Here is a 17,616-nt window from a genome sequence, read left to right on the forward strand (position 1 = left end):
TAAGTATGCATGATGGCCATTTGGCAGAAGATAGAAGAAGTTAACTGTTTTGGTTAGGATTGTATTCTTACATGAAGGATGGCCAAAACAAAGGCATGGAGATGGAATGCGGTATAAATAATTCTTTGGTCAATTTGGTTAAACTATAAAGTGCACAAAGAAGAATAATGTAAAATACACCATAAAAAGTAGATTGGAACCAAATCATAGCAGGTATCAAATGCCAAATGAAGAATTTGTATTTTATCCTAGAGGCAATAGGAAACCCCAGCTGTTTTGATTATTAGATCCCTAGGTTAGATTGATTCAGTTTTTACATTCCTATCTTTGTTGCTGCCAGAACTTGGGGTTATTTTTTTCTTAATACCCTTAATACCTAGAAACATAACATGGTTAGGACCTAGATTTGGGGAGGATAGTCACTAGTAGTTAGTGTTGAAGAGGAATCACTTGCATCAGCATTGATGAAGGTATATCCGCTTTCTCTTACCTTTTACCCTAAAAGAAACTAGTAAAGGAAGTAAGATGTTCTCCTGGGGTTGCTGATTTTCTGTGAGTGACTAGCCAATCAACAATCACTATCAAGCACTAATTATGTGCTGAGCACAGTACAAAGTGCTGAGGTTTCAAATAAAGGCACAAAATAGTATGGGGGAGACATGTAACAACAAAGAAGATATACACAGGGTAGACTGGAGATAACCAACAGAGGGGAAAGCATTAGCATTAGGGGAATTGGGAAAGGCTTCTTGTAGAAAGTGGAATTATAGCAGGGACTTGAAGGACGTTAGGAGTGAGAGAATTCTATTCATGGGGGACAACTAGTGAAAATGAATGCTGATCTGAATTTTAAAATCTCAGAAAACAATTGTCAAAAATTGTTTCTATATGTAACTGAAAACAATTTTTTAATTGGGGGAAAATTAATGCTGTTTGGAGATCGAGTATCATCCTGTTGGAAGATAGCTATAAGAAGACTGAAAAAGTTGTGGGATATGTGATATCAGGTTATAAAAGTCTTTGAGTACCAAAGAAAGATTTTATATTGTATCTTGGAGGTGATAGGGAGCCACTGGAGTTGATTGAACCAGAGGGAGGGGAGTTTAATATGGTCAGACCTCTGCTGAGGGAATATCAGTCTGACAGCTAAGTAGAGAATGGGCTGGGGATAGGGAAAGAGTTGAGGCCAAGAGACCAACCAGAGGCTATTAGAATAGTCTAGAGGCTAGAGAAAAGCAGGTTGAATGCCAAGAGAAAACTTGCTAAAAGAAAAAGGGAATAGAAATTTCTCTGTCATTTTAGATCCATAGGTCATTGGAATATACATTTCTAAAGCTAGAAGGGACCATAGAGATTTCTTAATGTTCCCATCCCTTCATTTTACAGATTAGGAATCTGAAGCTAAAAGAGATAAAATGATTTGTCCAGGTTGAGGTCCAGGGTGCTCTGGCTCACTTTTTAAAAAGTTGTTAGGAGCTTTTAAGCAATGTTTTATTGATATATATGTGTGGTTTTTTTTGTCTTGAGAAACTAAAAAGGGAAATCATTTGAGAAATAGCCTTTATTAGAATCAGCATTTGGTACTTTGCTTTTAATTATACTAGCCTACATGCCTGTGTTGGCTTTGTCTCCTCTAACAGGAACTCTGTCCAGGCTTCTTCTTTGATAATGTCAGTCTTTGTTGTGATGTACAACAACTTCAGACACTGAAAAGTAATTTGCAGCTGCCTCTACAGTTTTTGTCCAGGTAAGCCAATGATGCTAACAAGTGAAGAAGACAGATATCTCATGAGACTATTATTTAGGGGGAGCAACTAGGTGGCTCAGTAAATTGGGAGCTAAGCCTAGAGAACGGTTCAAATCTAACCTCAGACACTTCCAAACCATGAGACCCTGGGCAAGTCATTTAACTTCCATTGCCTTTTAAAAAAAATTTTTAAATAAGATTTTTACGAATCATCATTTGGATCCACTTGAGAAGAGGGGCAAATCACATAGAATATTTAGGAAAGCAATCTTTGTCAAAACCAAGTGGAAAGGAAGGTTAGTAATTGTTAGTTTTTTTTTTTAAACCCTTACCTTCTGTCTTAGAATCAATACTAAGTATTGATTTCAAGGCAGAAGAACAGTAAGGAGTAGGCATTGGGGGTTAAATAATTTACCCTGGGTCACACTGTTAGGAAATCTCTGAGGTCAAATTTGAATCTAAGTTCTCCCAACTTCAAATCTGGCTCTCAATCCACTGAGCCACTTAGCTTCCCCTTGGTATTTTGTTTTGAGAATATTAACTCATTTGATCCTCATAAAAGTGCTAGATGGAAGGTGCTATTATTGCTCCCTTCCCTCCCCCCCTTTTTTTTTACAGATAAGGAAATTGAGGCAGGCAGGAAAAGATTAAGCAACTAGTTCCTTTCACAAAGCTAGTAAATAAATGTCTGGACTCAACAAAGCCCAATGTTTTAATTACTGTGCCATATAGCTGCTCATAATTGAAGAACATGAGTTTCTTGAAGGCAGGGAGGGTACTTTTTTTTTCCTTTGTGTTCTCAGCACCAAGCACTGTACTGTATACAGAATAGGCATTTTATAAATGCTTATTGAATAATAATGATTGTACCTTGCCCTTGATAATTTAGGGATTGTAGGATTTTAAACTAATGGTTGTACGTACTTGAGACAGAGAGAGATGGTTCCCAAGTAATCCTTGAACTTTAACCACATTGGATGTTTTCTCCTCATGACCGCTATTTATTTCCTTTTGTGCTCACCTGTTTTCCTCTTCTCAAGAACCCATTGTTCTTTACTTTGTTTTAGGTTTGGATCTCTGTTCTGTGTTCCTAATCCTTAAGTAAAGTTGAACTTTGATGATTAATTGTAAACAGTTTGGTCCTAGAATTTTCCCCAAGATCCTAAGGCTGTGTGTTGGTGTGATTTGTTTGGCCATGGGAGAACTAAAGGTTCCTGATTGACTTGTTCCAGGACTCATTTTGTTTTAATCAAAAAAGTTCTAAGTGGAATTACTTGTTGGCTCTGGGAGAGGGGAAGGAAAGAAAATGAATCATGTAAATGTGGAAAAATATTTTTAAATAAATAATTTTTAAGTGCCCAGGGAAGTCAAGATAAAAAAAAAAAGTTTCAGTAAAGTATGCATCAATTAGTGGAATAGGCTACCAACAATATAAAGGTCCTCAAATCCATCACAGAATGGCTGCTGTATATTGGTATAATTATATTGGAAGCAAATGCATAGTCCTAAGATCATATAATTAGTTCATTGAAAATGAAAAATCAGATTAATTGTTCTGTTTCAGCAGGGAAGCCCAGCATCTTGTCAAAGTTCTTAATCATTGCTCTAAAGTCCTTTTGTAGGATCATTTTAGAGCTTGAAGGGACTTGTGAAATCATGTAGGCTAGCCACTAGGACACAGAAGAAATGGAAAGACGTTGATGGATAGATGCAGAATGAAATATAAAAAATTTATATAATAATACATGTATTCAAATGACCTGCCAGCACCAGAAGTGGGAAGGGAAGGGAGGAAGGGAGATAAATTCAACCATATGATTTAGGAAAACATGTGTGAACATTTGTTATTACATGTAATTAAAAAAAAAACGCTGGTCAAACATGTAGCAATTTCCAGTGCCTGTAATTGAAACCTGGTCCTTTTACTGGATAGCCCATGCTCCTTTCACTAGCTTTTCCACCATTATAGATATCTAATGACAAATCAATCAGAAAAGTGGCAGACTGAAACCCATGAGATTGTTGAGTGCCTGGATTGAACAAAATGAGGTACAAAGTGTTATGGGAAATAACAAAGGGGACCCTCTCCCCTGGGAAGGAAAAACAGTAAAGAGGATAAACTCACTTTTAAAAAAATTTACTTTAAAAATATTTAACTGTCTTTTTTTTTGTTTGTTTTAGTATTATAATTACTTCCTTTTTGTCTCTCTGCCCACCCTGTCCCAGCCTCTCCCATCCTACCACAAAACCCTTTCTTTATGACAAAGAAAAAGAATTAATGCAAAATCAAATAATACAGTGATTCTTAAATGTCCTCCCACCCCTGTAAGCCACCACTTTTTTTTTTCCCTGTGTATTACCTCCTGTTACTAATGCCCATACTACTGCATGCTTTTAACTACTGTGTCTAGTTTCTATGGCATAAAATAGGTGCACTGTTTCTGAAATAACATTTATTTTGCTAGACCATACTGTTCCCTGAAGCTATCGTCATCATCATCATCGTTGTCATCATAGCTAATGTTTCTATAGTTTTTATAGTGCTTTAAGGTTTACGAAGGTGTGCCATACATCTTATCTCATTTGATTCTCACAATAGCAACCTTGGGAGTAAGGTGCTATTATTATCCCCATTTTATAGATGTGAAAACAAGCATTTGTCTGACCAGGGATTTGAAGTCAGTTCTTTCTGTTTCTCTATATCTTGCTTCCCTTTCTTAATTGCCATGAAAAAGTAGTTTACGCTCATTGTCTCCACTTCTGTTGTGGGAGAAACGCTAAAGTTTGTAGCAGGGTCTTGCCCCAAAAATGGAAGAGTCACAACTCTGCTTTTGTCCAGAGGTATGAATTACTTTAGCTGAAAAAGAAGAGGTTTAGGGCAATGAAATACCCTCAGGGCTGATGGAATAGCTCCCCAGGCACTGGCAGAGTAGCTAGCCTGAGATGGAATGGTTTGGGTGTTGGTGGAGTAGCTCTAAAGGGGTGGATCAGGGTTTGTAGATTTATTAAATAGTCCACCCCTGAGCTTTCTGAGATGTTCCAGGCAGAAAACACTAGTTGGAGAAGTCTCACTATCTCCTTGGAATGCCCTTCTCTCCATGTGAAATGTAGGGAAGGTACAGTGTAAGACCAGTATAACTAATGTAAATACAGAACAGTACAAGTGATTAATAATACACAACAGTACAAGATTGGTGTAAACACAAAATAGTGCAAGACTATTATATCTGATTAATAATATGCAACAGTTAAATGCTTAGCAATACGAATTTTGTAATTTATGCCTAGTTAGTGCTAATAATACAGGTTTTACAATCCTTGCCTAACTAGTGCTAACTAGTGAAAAATACAAGACTTAAGAGCTTGGGAGTCCCTATCACTGCCACCTCCATCACTCCTACCCCTCAAATCTTTGTAATCTGGCTTTTGATTTCACCCATTCAAACTCTTCTTTCCAAAGTTGTGAATGATCTCTTCAATGCCAAATGTACTCATCTTTTCTCACTTCTGATCCTTCTTGGTCTCTGCTCCGTTTGACATTGTTGGCTATCCTCTCCTGCTAGACACTTTCTTCTGGGTTTTCATGATACTATTCTCCTGGTTCTTTTCCTACCTGCTTGATCTCTCTTTATCAGTATCTTTTGCTGCCTTTTCATCCACATTATATGCCTTAACTGTGGGTATTGATTGTCTCTCCCTGTTGTACCCTGGACTCTAAACTCTTTGGCTTCAGTGGTTTTAGCTATTTCATATTTAACTCTTTCTCAAGCAAATAATAGAGTAACAGGGTTTTAGTTATGCATTATTCTCACTTATCCAAAACAATTTAAACCTACCTGCTGCTCAGGAAAACAGTTCCAAACCACCAATGTTTAAGTACTCACTATGAAAGGACTTTACAGCAAGGGTGGTATATTTGCAAAGAAAAGGGACAGAATTAGGAAGTGACAGACAGAAAAGGTGAACATATCTCATGAGAAGATTTCATGTGCTCAAGGTCACAGACCTCCCTGAATTTGCTTCAGAAAAACTTACTTCTCTCAGAAAGGGAAGGATTGGGGCAAGATGCTTCACATGGCCACACTGAAGCCGGGATGCATCAGTTCTCTGCTTTGCTAAATGTGACCAGTAAAGCAACTAGTTCAGAAAAAAAAAAAAAAAGAGCTCATGAATAGGAGTGCCTTGAATGATTTCTAGATATAGGTTCAGTCATTTGGACTGGTTTCATCTTGGCTTGATGAATTCAACAATAAGCAAATCAGAGAGCTAATCATTTTACTGATCAAACCAGGCTTTGGTCTGGAAAGCCAGGAAAGCTGGGGCTGTCTCACTGAGTCTCTTTCTAGTAAGGTAGGCTACAGGTTAGTAAAGCCTGAACTGCTACCCGAGCTAACATAGAGACTGATCCAGAAGAATGAAGATGACTCTCATAGGTATTTATCCAGCCTCAGTCCCCCTGACATTGTCCTGCCCACCAGATGGCCCCCCCAATCATTAACTACCAATTGGACATTTCAAACTAGATGTTCCAGAGATGTCTTCAACTCAATATATCTAAAGTGGAATTTATCATCTCCACTCTTTCAAACTTCTCTATTTTTGTCAGACACTACCAGCCTTCCAGTGTCTCAGGTTCATAATCTTTGCCTTAACTTGGACTCCTCCCTCTCCCGCACCCCACATTTCCAAACAGTTTCGAATTCTTGACCTTTGTACCTTCACATCTTTGTTACAGAATCCTCTCTCTACTTATACAACTTCTTTATCAACTCTCATCTTGATAACTGTAACAGTCTTCCACAGATAAGGGAGTCCCTCTATGTATTACTGCCAAAGTCATTTTCTCTAAGTGCTATATGATTCCCCTATTCAGTCAACTCTACTGACTTCTTGTTGACTTTAGGATAAATTATAAACTCCTTGGTTTAACTTTTTAAATTCTTACATACTTTGGACTTTTCCAGGCTCATTTAACATTAGTGCACTCTGAGATCCACCAAACTATCTTTCTCTCCCTGGCTATCCCCCATTCCTAGAATGTGTTCCCTCCTTTTACCTCTCTTCCTTTAAGGTGCAGCTTTGACACTATATTCTGCATAAAGCCTTTCCTAATCTCCTCCCTCAACCCTCAAATACTAATAGTTTCCCTCCCAAAGTACCTTGTAATTAACTACTTTTTTTATGGATTTGTATTTATTCACTCTACATATGTGTATAGATCTATCTGCCTATATACTGCAAATAGATGTATATGCACAAATTATATATGTATGTATTTACATAATTATCTGATAACACAGTATATATTTTATATATATATTTGTTGTCTCCCCTGTTAGAATGGTACAAGGGGACTGTGCAGGTGAATTCCAATTGTGGGGGAAGGGGGGGTCAGCATCCTTCTAGCTCAGGTGCTGGTGCTATGCTTGAATGGTCTCATCGTAAGAATTGTTTTGCTCTTTGAATCTGTATCACCAGTGCCTAATATAACACCTGGCACATAGTAGGTACTTAAAATTCTGATTGATTTGCTTAAAATCATCTTAGTTCCCTTGAGAATGCAAGGAAGGACTATTATTAATGGTATTTTAATGTAGTTCTATCTAGGAAGGGTAGAAAAGGTTGCAGGGGGTAAAGGAGAATGGAGACTCCATTTTACTAGGAGGGTTATACTAGTATGATGGCAAAGGCTATACAAAGAAAGGTAGTTTTGTGTTTGAGGATCTGTAAGTCAGCCAGTATGGCAGATTCTCCTATCTCTCCTAGGACTTTGTTTCAGTAATCATTCCCTCTCCATAATCCCATCTCCTCTCCAGTCTTCATCCTCCTCATTGTTGGTCAGCTCTTTCCCATTTGTCTATAAACAGAGTCTTCCTAGTCCAAAAAAAACCCCCTTCATTTGACCCTTTTACTTCATTTTCCAGCCCTCCTATTTCTGTCCCTCCACTCACTGTCAAACTTCGAGTAAGTTTAAAAAATTACTATTGATTTGAAGGTCACTTTTTTACCATTCACTCTTTCTCAATCCCTTTTAATCTTATTTCTGTCCCCACTATTCTACCTAAAGCTACTCTCTCCAAGGTCACTAATAATCTCATTGCTCAAGCTAGTAACTTTGGTTCAGACCTCTTCATTTTGACATCTCTGCAGCATTGAACACTGACCCTTCTCCTCCCCCTTCCCTTTCTCCCTTCACTTCAGAGATCACACTGACCTGGTTCTCCTTGTACATTCCTTTTCTCTTCATTCTTTTTTGACTCTTTTACTTCTTGACTTCTTCCTGCCTTCTTGATACTCACTGGTCTGCTTTTGATCCTCTTTTCATTCTCTTAGAAATCTTATTTCCTTTTGGGATTTTAACTCTCTGCTCTTTATAGAGTCTATATAATATAGACTAAGCTCTTTGAGGGCTGGGCAGTTTTAATCTTTGAATCTCTAGCAAAAGGCACATATTGGGCACTTTATATCATATTAAACATTTATCATATTAAACATTTCCCAATTGCAATTTAATCTGTTTGGACCCTGGAGAGTTTTTCAACTCAAGCTGAATTTGATCCTTCTGGTTTACCTGAGTTTCCTCATGTTTAATGAATGGAAAAGGCGTTCTTTAAGTGCTACTGCATACCAAGCACTGAGCTACATGTTGGGGATACAAATAAAAAAGCAGTCCCCATTCTTAAGAAACTTATGTCCTAATAGTAGGAGACTTCATGGAAAGAAGAGTAGGAGGTAAGGAAAGGGCATTTTGGCCTAGAACGTTACAGGGACAGTGAGTGAGACCACTGGAAAGTAGATCAACAACCTCCTTCCAATAGCATTGGTGGGGCTGATTTAATCATTCTTTCAGAACTGGAGGGAAGCAGACAGCTAGAGTGAGGGTATGTATAATAAGGCAGCTGGTAAGTTGATAATAATAGCTTACATTTGTATAGTGCTTACTTTGTCTTAGGGGTGGGGAGCAGCAAAAATTGGGATGTCTCTCAAGTTGAGCATATTATTTTTAAAAAATGGATCATAGGTGTAGCTTTTAAATTAAAAAAAAATTTTTTTCAATGTATCAAAATCATCTTCTGTCTCTCTCCTTCCTCTCCTTCACCTAAAAAGAATACAAAACCTTGGATAATAAATATGCATAACCAAGCAAAATAAATTCCAACTTTAGCCAAGCCCATCATATGTCAGGAGGTAACATGTTTTATCATGGGTCTTCTGAAATTGTGTTGGTCATTGGAAATGGTCAGAGTTCTTAAGTCTTTCAAAGTTGTTTCTCTCAACTATATTGTTGCTATTGTATAAGTTGTTTGAGTGAACATATTTCTTTATCCCACCCCAGACCTGTTTTTTTTTTCCTGACTGCTGTTTGTCATCACTGTCACTATCTAGCTACTTGCTGATGTCATAAAATTTTGAAGTTGCCTTGGACTCATTTTCTCCCTCTCTTTAATTAGTAGGTTATATGATCCCTTCTTTGCTGTCCCTGTAATTGCTTGTCTCTACCTTTCTTTGTATAGCCTTTGCCATCATACTAGTATAACCCTCCTAGTGAAATGGAGTCTCCATTCTCCTTTACCCCCTGCAACCTTTTCTACCCTTCCTATCACTTTGTATCTACTCTGCCAAGTACATTGATTTGGCCCATCAGTCATTTGTTAAAAATTTTCATTGGTTCTTTTTGCCTGCTGAATACAACCCCCTTATGGGATTTTCAAGGCCCTGGATAATCTGGCACCGCCTTTCATTCTTAGTCATATCTTTTATTAGCCTCTTTCCCATGTGAGACATTCCAGCCTATCCAGTTGATTCTTTTGTACCCTGTAACAAACAGACCCTTGTGGTCAGCAGTACCAGCCTACTTGTTCATCACAGATGACTGTCTCTTGCCAGCATTTGGACAGGTTGTTCCCCCCCCCCCCCCACGTCTGGAATGCTTTTCCTCCTCACCTCTTTTAGAATCAGTGGTTTCTTTCCTGACTCAACTCAAATCTCACTTTTTTGTCCTAGCACATGTGTGTATATATATGTGTGTGTATATTTACATTTATAAATTCACACTTGTTTTTCTGTATTTATATATAAATACATAGACATAAACACACTGTGTACATAGGTGTGTGTGTCATCTCTCCCATTATACCAGTTAATCATTTATATTCCTTCAGCTTTATGTTCTAGTACTTAGCAGAGTACCTGGCATGTATTAAGGCATTAAGAAATTTTTGTTAACTGATTGCTTCCTCTGGTTAGGCTCCACTTGTTGAATTCTGAGGCTTCCTTTTAAAGTGCAGTTCAAATGCCCACTTCTCCAAGAGGCTTTTCTTCATCTTCCTAGTCATTACTGGACTTCCTTATATCTCACCTCTTGTATATTATTTCCTGCCCACAAGAATTATGCTCTGTCTAGATTTTGTACCTACATCAATGCCTTGCACAATGCTGTCTTCTCAAAAAGCACTTAAGTAAGTGTCTGTGGTTTGTTTTTGTTTGTTTGTTTGTTTGTTTGTTTGTTTTAAAGGTCATAGTTTATAAACCCAAGAAGCAATTTAGAGAAATAGTTCACCTGGGTAATAGAGATGATAATAGTTTCTCTGACCAGGGAGCAAGCTAAAGAGAGCTGTGGAAGCCAACCAGGGTAAACAGAAGTAGTTCTTCAATTACAGAGGAACAAAGCATTCAGATAACTGGACCCTGCAAAGCCAAACTTCTGTGGGGTTGATTCCCATTGACTCAGCACATGGGAATAATCACACTTCTACAGTTGCAGGAGCAGCAGACCAAAGGACCATCACATGTTCTGGGTAGAAAAGCTTTCTTGCTGTGCGTAGGTTTTTTATGTTCACCCAGACAGATACATAGCTTTTTTCTTCAATAGGAGAGATAGTAGTGTCCTAAAAACTTAGTGACTAATAAATTGAGAACAGTAAAACAAGGCTAATTTTACTATTCTTTTTTTTTTTTTACCAACCTAGAAATCCTACCACATTTTTAAGGGAGGTTTAGGAGAGATGGGACATAGGGAAACCAAAGTTATGAGTGACATTAGATGGATATAAGACAAAAATTTAAAGGCTTATCATATTAAGCCTCCTTTTCCTCTTTGTATTCTTTGTTTAATATTTGCCATTAGGATAATTCTGAGTCCCTTGGGTTTTAAGACAGACTGCATCTCTAGAAAAAGTGTTAAGTATAAAGTATCTTTCTTTCTGTGAAACTGTTACAAAAAAGCAGTAAGAATCTGGAATCTGATATGTTTTCATAATTGCAGCTCCATTTGTCATCATCTGTGTTCTATATGATTCGGTTATCCCCACCGACTTGTGGCTTTTTCTTCAGGTGTCCATCCTGTTTTTACAACCTGATGAACCTGTTTTGTGAGCTAACATGCAGCCCTCGACAAAGCCAGTTCCTGAATGTTACCGATACCCAAAGCTTTATTGATCCCACCACGAATGAGACCAAAACAAATGTAGAAGGACTACAGTACTATATTGGACAGAGCTTTGCTGATGGTATGTTAATCTAGAGAAGACAATGTAGTGTAGGGTAAGAGTGCTTGATGAGTTGGAAGACTTCTGTATCTTGTATTACTTGCCCTTTGAGTTAAAGTTTTGCAGAATGACCACCACCATAGTAATAACGACTAGCAATTATTTAGTGCTTTAAAGTTTACAAAGCACTTTATATTATCTCATTTGTTCCTTAGAACAACCCAGTGGGATAGATGTTATTTATAGAAAAAGAAACTGAAGCATAGAGTTTCAGTAACAATTGAACCCACAGCTAGTAAGCATCTGAGGGCAAATTCAGACTGAAGTTTCTTTACTTTAGATCTAGCACTCTAGCCACCACACTACCCAGCTACCTCTAATAGAAAATAAAATTGGAAATGAACCAATTTCTTATTATTTTGTGGTGTGGAAGTAATAATTGGCATTTCTAGGGCCTTGTCAGGTCCACAGTGCTTGGAAAGTTCTCTGTTGAAACTGAGCCAGGATCCTTTCTTGGCACATTCTGAAACTGAGCCGCTTCTGGAGATGGATGGGGCAAACACTACAAATCTGGTTGTTTCTCTTCCACCTCTGATTAATATCAACTTCTGCTTTCTTTAATGCTGTTCTTGTTATTTGGAGGCACGAAATGAGTTAGGGCAAAAATTTATACATGGTGCCCTGAGGAAAAGAAGCACAAAATCTCCACCTATTTTCTACCACCTTTTTCTTTTTTAATCTTTACCTTTTGTCTTAGAATTGATACTAAATATTGGTTCCAGGGTAGAAAAGTGATGAGAGCTAGGCAGTGGGGTGGTAAATGACTTGCCAGAGGTCACACGGCTAGGGAGTGTCTGAGTTCAAATTTGAACCCAGGATCTCTGTCTTTAGGCCTGGCTCTCAATTCAGTGAGCCACATAGGTACCTCTTTCCTACCTTCTTTTGATGTAGTTTGTTAGCTGTTGGCAGTAAGTTCAGGTCCCATATGCCATGTGTCAGCTATTTTGTCTTTCATCCAGTTGTCCTAGTGGGCTCTAGAATTCTAGGAGCTGAGTAAATTTGTGCACCCCTGGGGCAGGGGCAGTGGTTGTGGGGAATCTTTTTTTAAACCCTTGGGCAATGGGGGTCAAGTGACTTGCCCAGGGTCACACAGCTGGGAAGTGTCTGAGGCCAGATTTGAATCTAGGACCTCCCGTCTCTAGGCCTGACTCTCAATCCACTGAGCTACCCAGCTGCTCCTAAGGGAATCTTTTTAATAAGAGGCAAGTGAACTAAAACAAGTGCATTCCATTTCACCTTTTTCTCTATTGCTTTTAGCTATGTATAATGCCTGTCGTGATGTTGAGGCCCCCTCAAGTAATGATAAAGCCCTGGGACTTCTGTGTGGAAAAGATGCTAAAGACTGCAATGCTACCAATTGGATTGAGTATATGTTCAATAAGGATAATGGACAAGCACCTTTCACCATCACGCCTATTTTTTCAGGTAGGAGAAAATAACTATCTATAAAATCTGTTATTTTAATGCCAAAGAATAAATGGAATGGATAAAGGGAAGGGAGAAAGAGAGATTGACATATGAGTTTAGTTCCTTGTGCCTATAATCTGTAGTGTGAGACATCAAATTCTGTTAGTGGCATAGTCTGGTGCCCAGGGTTTGAAACTCAACTATGCTCTGTGACATTGAGACAGACCCTTAACTTTTCGGTGACTATTTTCCTCAATTGTAAAACAGATTACCTTAATTGCATAGCTATGACTATGGGAACTCTAAAATGATTTCCAAAACTGGTGTCTCATTTCTGCTTTGGAGACAAAAGGCATATAGTTAAAATAAAATTATAAAGCTACAACTAAAAATTCTTTGCTACTAAAAAACAAAATGGGGACCTCTTGCTAATGGCATTACTATAATCTGTCCTTAGACTAACTCCTCAAAAGTAAGACATTAGTTAGCATTGCCATTCACAGAACTAATTCAATTCAGTAAACTTTAAAAAAAAAAATCTATATTGCATACAAAGAAGTTTTATTTGACAGTTTTTCCACTCTTAGTGAAATATTTATTGAGCACCTACTATGTGCTAGGCACTGTGCAAATCTGGGGATAAAGACAAAAGACAGTCTTGCTCTTGATGAACTCACAGTCTAATGGAGGTAGGCAACATGCAATCAGCTGTGCACATACCCAGTGTGTACAGGATAAATAGGAAATAATACACAGAAGGAAAACACTAGAATTAAGAGGAATCAGGAAAGACACATAGTTAATAAGTATCTGAGGCCTGTTTTGAACTTGAGGAGGTGAGTTTCCTGGGTCTGGTGCTTCTATCCACTGTGCCACCTAGGTGCCCTAAACTTCCTTAGAAAAGATAGAATTTTATGCAGGCTTTATAGGAAGCAAGAGAAGCCAGGAGGGGGAGCATTCCAGGTTAGAGAAAATGCTCCAATTTGGGAGGAAGGTGGAGGGTTTTGTTCAAACACAGCAAGGAGGCTGACATTACTGGGTTGAAAAGCACAAGAAGTGTTTTTTAAGGTGAAAAAAGATGGAAAGGTTGGGGGCGGAGAGGAGTTCAGTAGGGATTATGAATGTCAAACAAAGTTTTTTATTTGATTATGGAGATAATAGGGATCATTAGTTTACTGACTGGCAGGGATAGACTGAAGTGGGGAGAACCTCCTGGTCCTGGAGACCAACCAATAGGCTCTGTTAGTAGTCCAGGGGCGATGTGATAACTCTTTAGTGCAGTAAGCAGTGCATCAGTCTCGTAAGCTGAAGGTCCTGAGTTAGATCCCCAAAAGGGGGATGTGGTACATGGGAGAAGCTTCTAAGGCAAAAGGAGTCACTTAGCTTTACCCTAGGGTCTATTATTCAGTCTTGCAACTGCTAGCCTGAGATTCCCTTCAGGGTGGATTCTCATGGGAACAGGGAACAGAGAACAGGGAACAAGCACAAGCTTTGGGGGTCTCCAACCTACAAGCTATTCCTAAAACTTGGAGTTCATCAGATCTCTCTAGGCCACAAGTTTGGGGTCTCTAGATTCCATGTTGACAGGAATCTCAAACTCAAAACACACAAAGCAGAACTCATTATCTTCCCTGATAAACCTACTCCTTTTCTGAGCTTCTCCATTCCTGTTTTTAAAAATCACAACTTTTATTGCTATCTTCTTTGTCTTGTATTATCATAATTATCCCAAGTATTCTTTCCCCTCTCTCACCAGAGATTCATCTCAATATAACACATCCTAGGGGGAGTGGGGGGAGGAGGGAATTCAGCACAACTAATCAATACATTGAAAAATTCCAAAAACATGCAATGTGTAACAACTGTGGACCTTCCATCTCCATGAAGGGGTGGATTGGGGATATCCTCTTGTATTTCTTTGAGTTCTATTTGATCTTTACAGTGTGTTATGTTTGCTTTTGGTTTTATTTTTTGATATAGTGTTTTTTCCATTTTCATTGTAGTAATCATCAGGGATATTGCTTTTTTGTATTCCACTTTGTATCAGTTCAGATAGCTCTTTCTAAGATTCTGCATATTTATCACACACGTAATTTCTTAGAGCACAGTAATTATTCCATTACATTCCCGTACTGGTTTGTTTAGCCATTCCCCAGCTGATGAGCATATACTTTGTTTTCAAGAGTGTGTATATAATATTTAAAATGTGTGTTACAAATGGTTCTTTTGTATGTTGTCATTTAAAAACCAATTTATCAAATAAGATCAAATTCTCATTCTGTTAATTTGTTCATCTGTGAATTCATAACAGTGTATTGACGCAATTTTATTTATTCTCTTAGATATCCCTCTTTATGGAATGCAACCAATGAATAATGCCACCAAAGGCTGTAATGAATCAGTGGATGATGTAACTGGGCCTTGTAGCTGTCAAGATTGTTCCATTACTTGTGGGCCCAAACCTCAGCCCCCACCTCCTCCTACTCCATGGATGATACTTGGCTTGGATGCCATGTATGTCATCATGTGGATCTTCTACATGGGATTCTTGCTTTTGTTTTTTGGAATGTTTTTTATAATATGGTGCTACAGGTGAGTACTTAAATGTTTTTCATTGAAAAAGCAGACTTGTATGTGACACTGCCCATTTTCTTTTGGCAATTAAGTATCAATTATAATAATTAGTTTAGGAAATAGTTTTTCTGAATTATTAATATAGAATATGAATAATTTTTTAAGTAACCAGATGTTCTGAGGCTTGTTGAAGCATTTAGCCAGTGATTTTCAGGATTTTGTATAATTCATAGGAATATCTGTTTTCTGGCTTGCAGTTATTTTAAAAAACTATCAGATCATCAAAATTAAGTCAATTCAGATTTCATCTTTTGTTCCCCCTGAGTTTTTCAATAAGTGTATATTTTGTTATTGGTCTGAAACAATACTTTTTGAAAGCCTAAAATTTGTGAAATGAAGACTTTAAAATGAAGACTTCAAAAAGAAACTCCAATTTTGTTAATTATCTAAAGAACACATGCCCAAAAAAGATTTTTTTTTTCAGAATGAGTATGGTAGAAAAATGAATACTCTTGAACAAAGAAGAATAAATAGGAAGAAAACTTTTTGTGGGATTATAGTGATTTCAGAATAGCCATTTCAGAATCATAATATAATTAAAAGTTCATTAACATTGTTTATACTCTTTTCTCCTCAGAAAACGGTATTTTGTCTCCGAGTACACACCTATTGATGGCAATATAGCTTTTTCTGTAAATGCTAGTGATCGAGGTATGTATATTTGAGATTGAAAAATAAAGGGTGGGGTTGCATTGGAGCTATATAGGTGATGAACAGGTGTAATGATTTTGGGAGAATAATTTTCAGTGGAAGAAGGAACTCCTTATATGCCAAGTTCATTTTTCTCCTGGGTGAAGGTATAAATCACCTCACTCTGAGAGAGATAACATGGATTGTGTATCCATTGTCACTGACCTCAGCCCAGGCACAGATTTTTCCCAACCCCATAAGCACTTAATCTAGTCACTGCTCTGTGAATATTTCCCATTCTAAAATTCAGGAATGGCTTGGCTCTTAACCTTCAATCTCTCTTCCTCTCATGCTTTTCCAGGAGATGCTTCCTGTTGTGATCAACTTGGTGCAGCATTTGAGGGATTCTTGACACAAGCGTTTACACGATGGGGGTCTTTCTGCGTTCGAAAGCCAGTGCCAGTCATCTTCCTCTCCTTGGTCTTCATCGCAGTGTGCTGTTCGGGTCTAGTGTTTATGAGACTCACTACCAATCCAGTGGATCTTTGGTCTGCCCCCAACAGCCAAGCTCACCTAGAGAAAGAATACTTTGATACCCACTTTGGACCTTTCTTCCGTACTGAACAGCTTATAATCAGGGCTCCACACACTAAGCCACACACTTATGAACCATATCCTTCAGGAGCCGATGTTCCATTTGGGCCTCCTCTGGACAAAGGGATCCTGCACCAGGTAATTTGCTATTTGCTAATGTCAGTCCAGGAGATACTATTTTATTTGTACATTTGTACATCATACATGTATTTGTACAATATAACATTTCTATATTCTTGAGTAAATATACATCCTTTCTTCTAGAAGATTAATGAAATCAGTGCAAAGTTTTATGGTGGCTCGTATTTTTAGGTACTATTTATTGTAAAACTTGCCTTTTTATTGAGGTTGGATGGGAAAATGTATCAGAACAAAGGGAGACTAACTGATAATTCCCTTTCTCATCTAAAACTAAAACTTGACATTATGAATTTTCTCAAAATGACAAGATTTTTTTTGTTGTTAGTTAAATAGCTTCTCAGAGTGATGTACCTTCTGAGGTTTAATGCTTGACTGGTTGGGAAGAAAGATTATTTCATACTGATCATGTTGGCAGTAAATATCCTAAAATCTTGTATTTTGGCTTCTACTATGTTTAGTGAGAGTTACTACCCAACTTCTCAGGAGGGTTTTTAAAACCATCCCATATTATCCTGCACTGGGCCTTTGGGTAAATTATTCAACTTCCATTTACACAGTTCTATATTTTTTTTAATCTTCTCAAGCATTACTCATCATCATAAGTGCCATCACATTAAACCAGAATTTTTGAGACATATATTATGTGGCAGGCATTGTTCTAGGGACTGGGGATATTGAGTTAAAAATTGTGTCTCTTCCCCACTTTTCAAGGGGATAGGACAAAATATTCATATCCACAAGTAGATATGAACATCAACAAAGTAAATACAAAAGTAATTTGGGGAGGATGTACTAGCAAATCTGATCTCTTGGGAAAGGTTTTATAAAGCTTCAAGGATATAGCAGTAAAGTCAGAAACCTTATTTCAGAAATTAGTATATGTAGTCTTTTACACACCCCCTTTCCTACTTTGTC

At 37.8% G+C, this 17,616-nt stretch overlaps 1 protein-coding gene across 1 annotated transcript in view; it reads left to right on the forward strand.

Annotated features, from left to right (window-relative positions):
• Positions 1–17,616, forward strand: part of NPC1 (NPC intracellular cholesterol transporter 1) — a 59,131-nt gene that overhangs the window by 18,046 nt on the left and 23,469 nt on the right. The window contains exons 4-9 of the mRNA XM_044682985.1: positions 1,641–1,747; positions 11,081–11,256; positions 12,553–12,720; positions 15,045–15,294; positions 15,914–15,987; positions 16,328–16,698. Coding sequence (XP_044538920.1) covers positions 1,641–1,747; positions 11,081–11,256; positions 12,553–12,720; positions 15,045–15,294; positions 15,914–15,987; positions 16,328–16,698 — 1,146 coding nt within the window. The remainder of the gene's footprint in view (positions 1–1,640; positions 1,748–11,080; positions 11,257–12,552; positions 12,721–15,044; positions 15,295–15,913; positions 15,988–16,327; positions 16,699–17,616) is intronic.

The sequence above is a fragment of the Gracilinanus agilis genome, chromosome 1, assembly GCF_016433145.1.
Source record: "Gracilinanus agilis isolate LMUSP501 chromosome 1, AgileGrace, whole genome shotgun sequence".
Lineage (NCBI taxonomy): Eukaryota > Metazoa > Chordata > Mammalia > Didelphimorphia > Didelphidae > Gracilinanus > Gracilinanus agilis.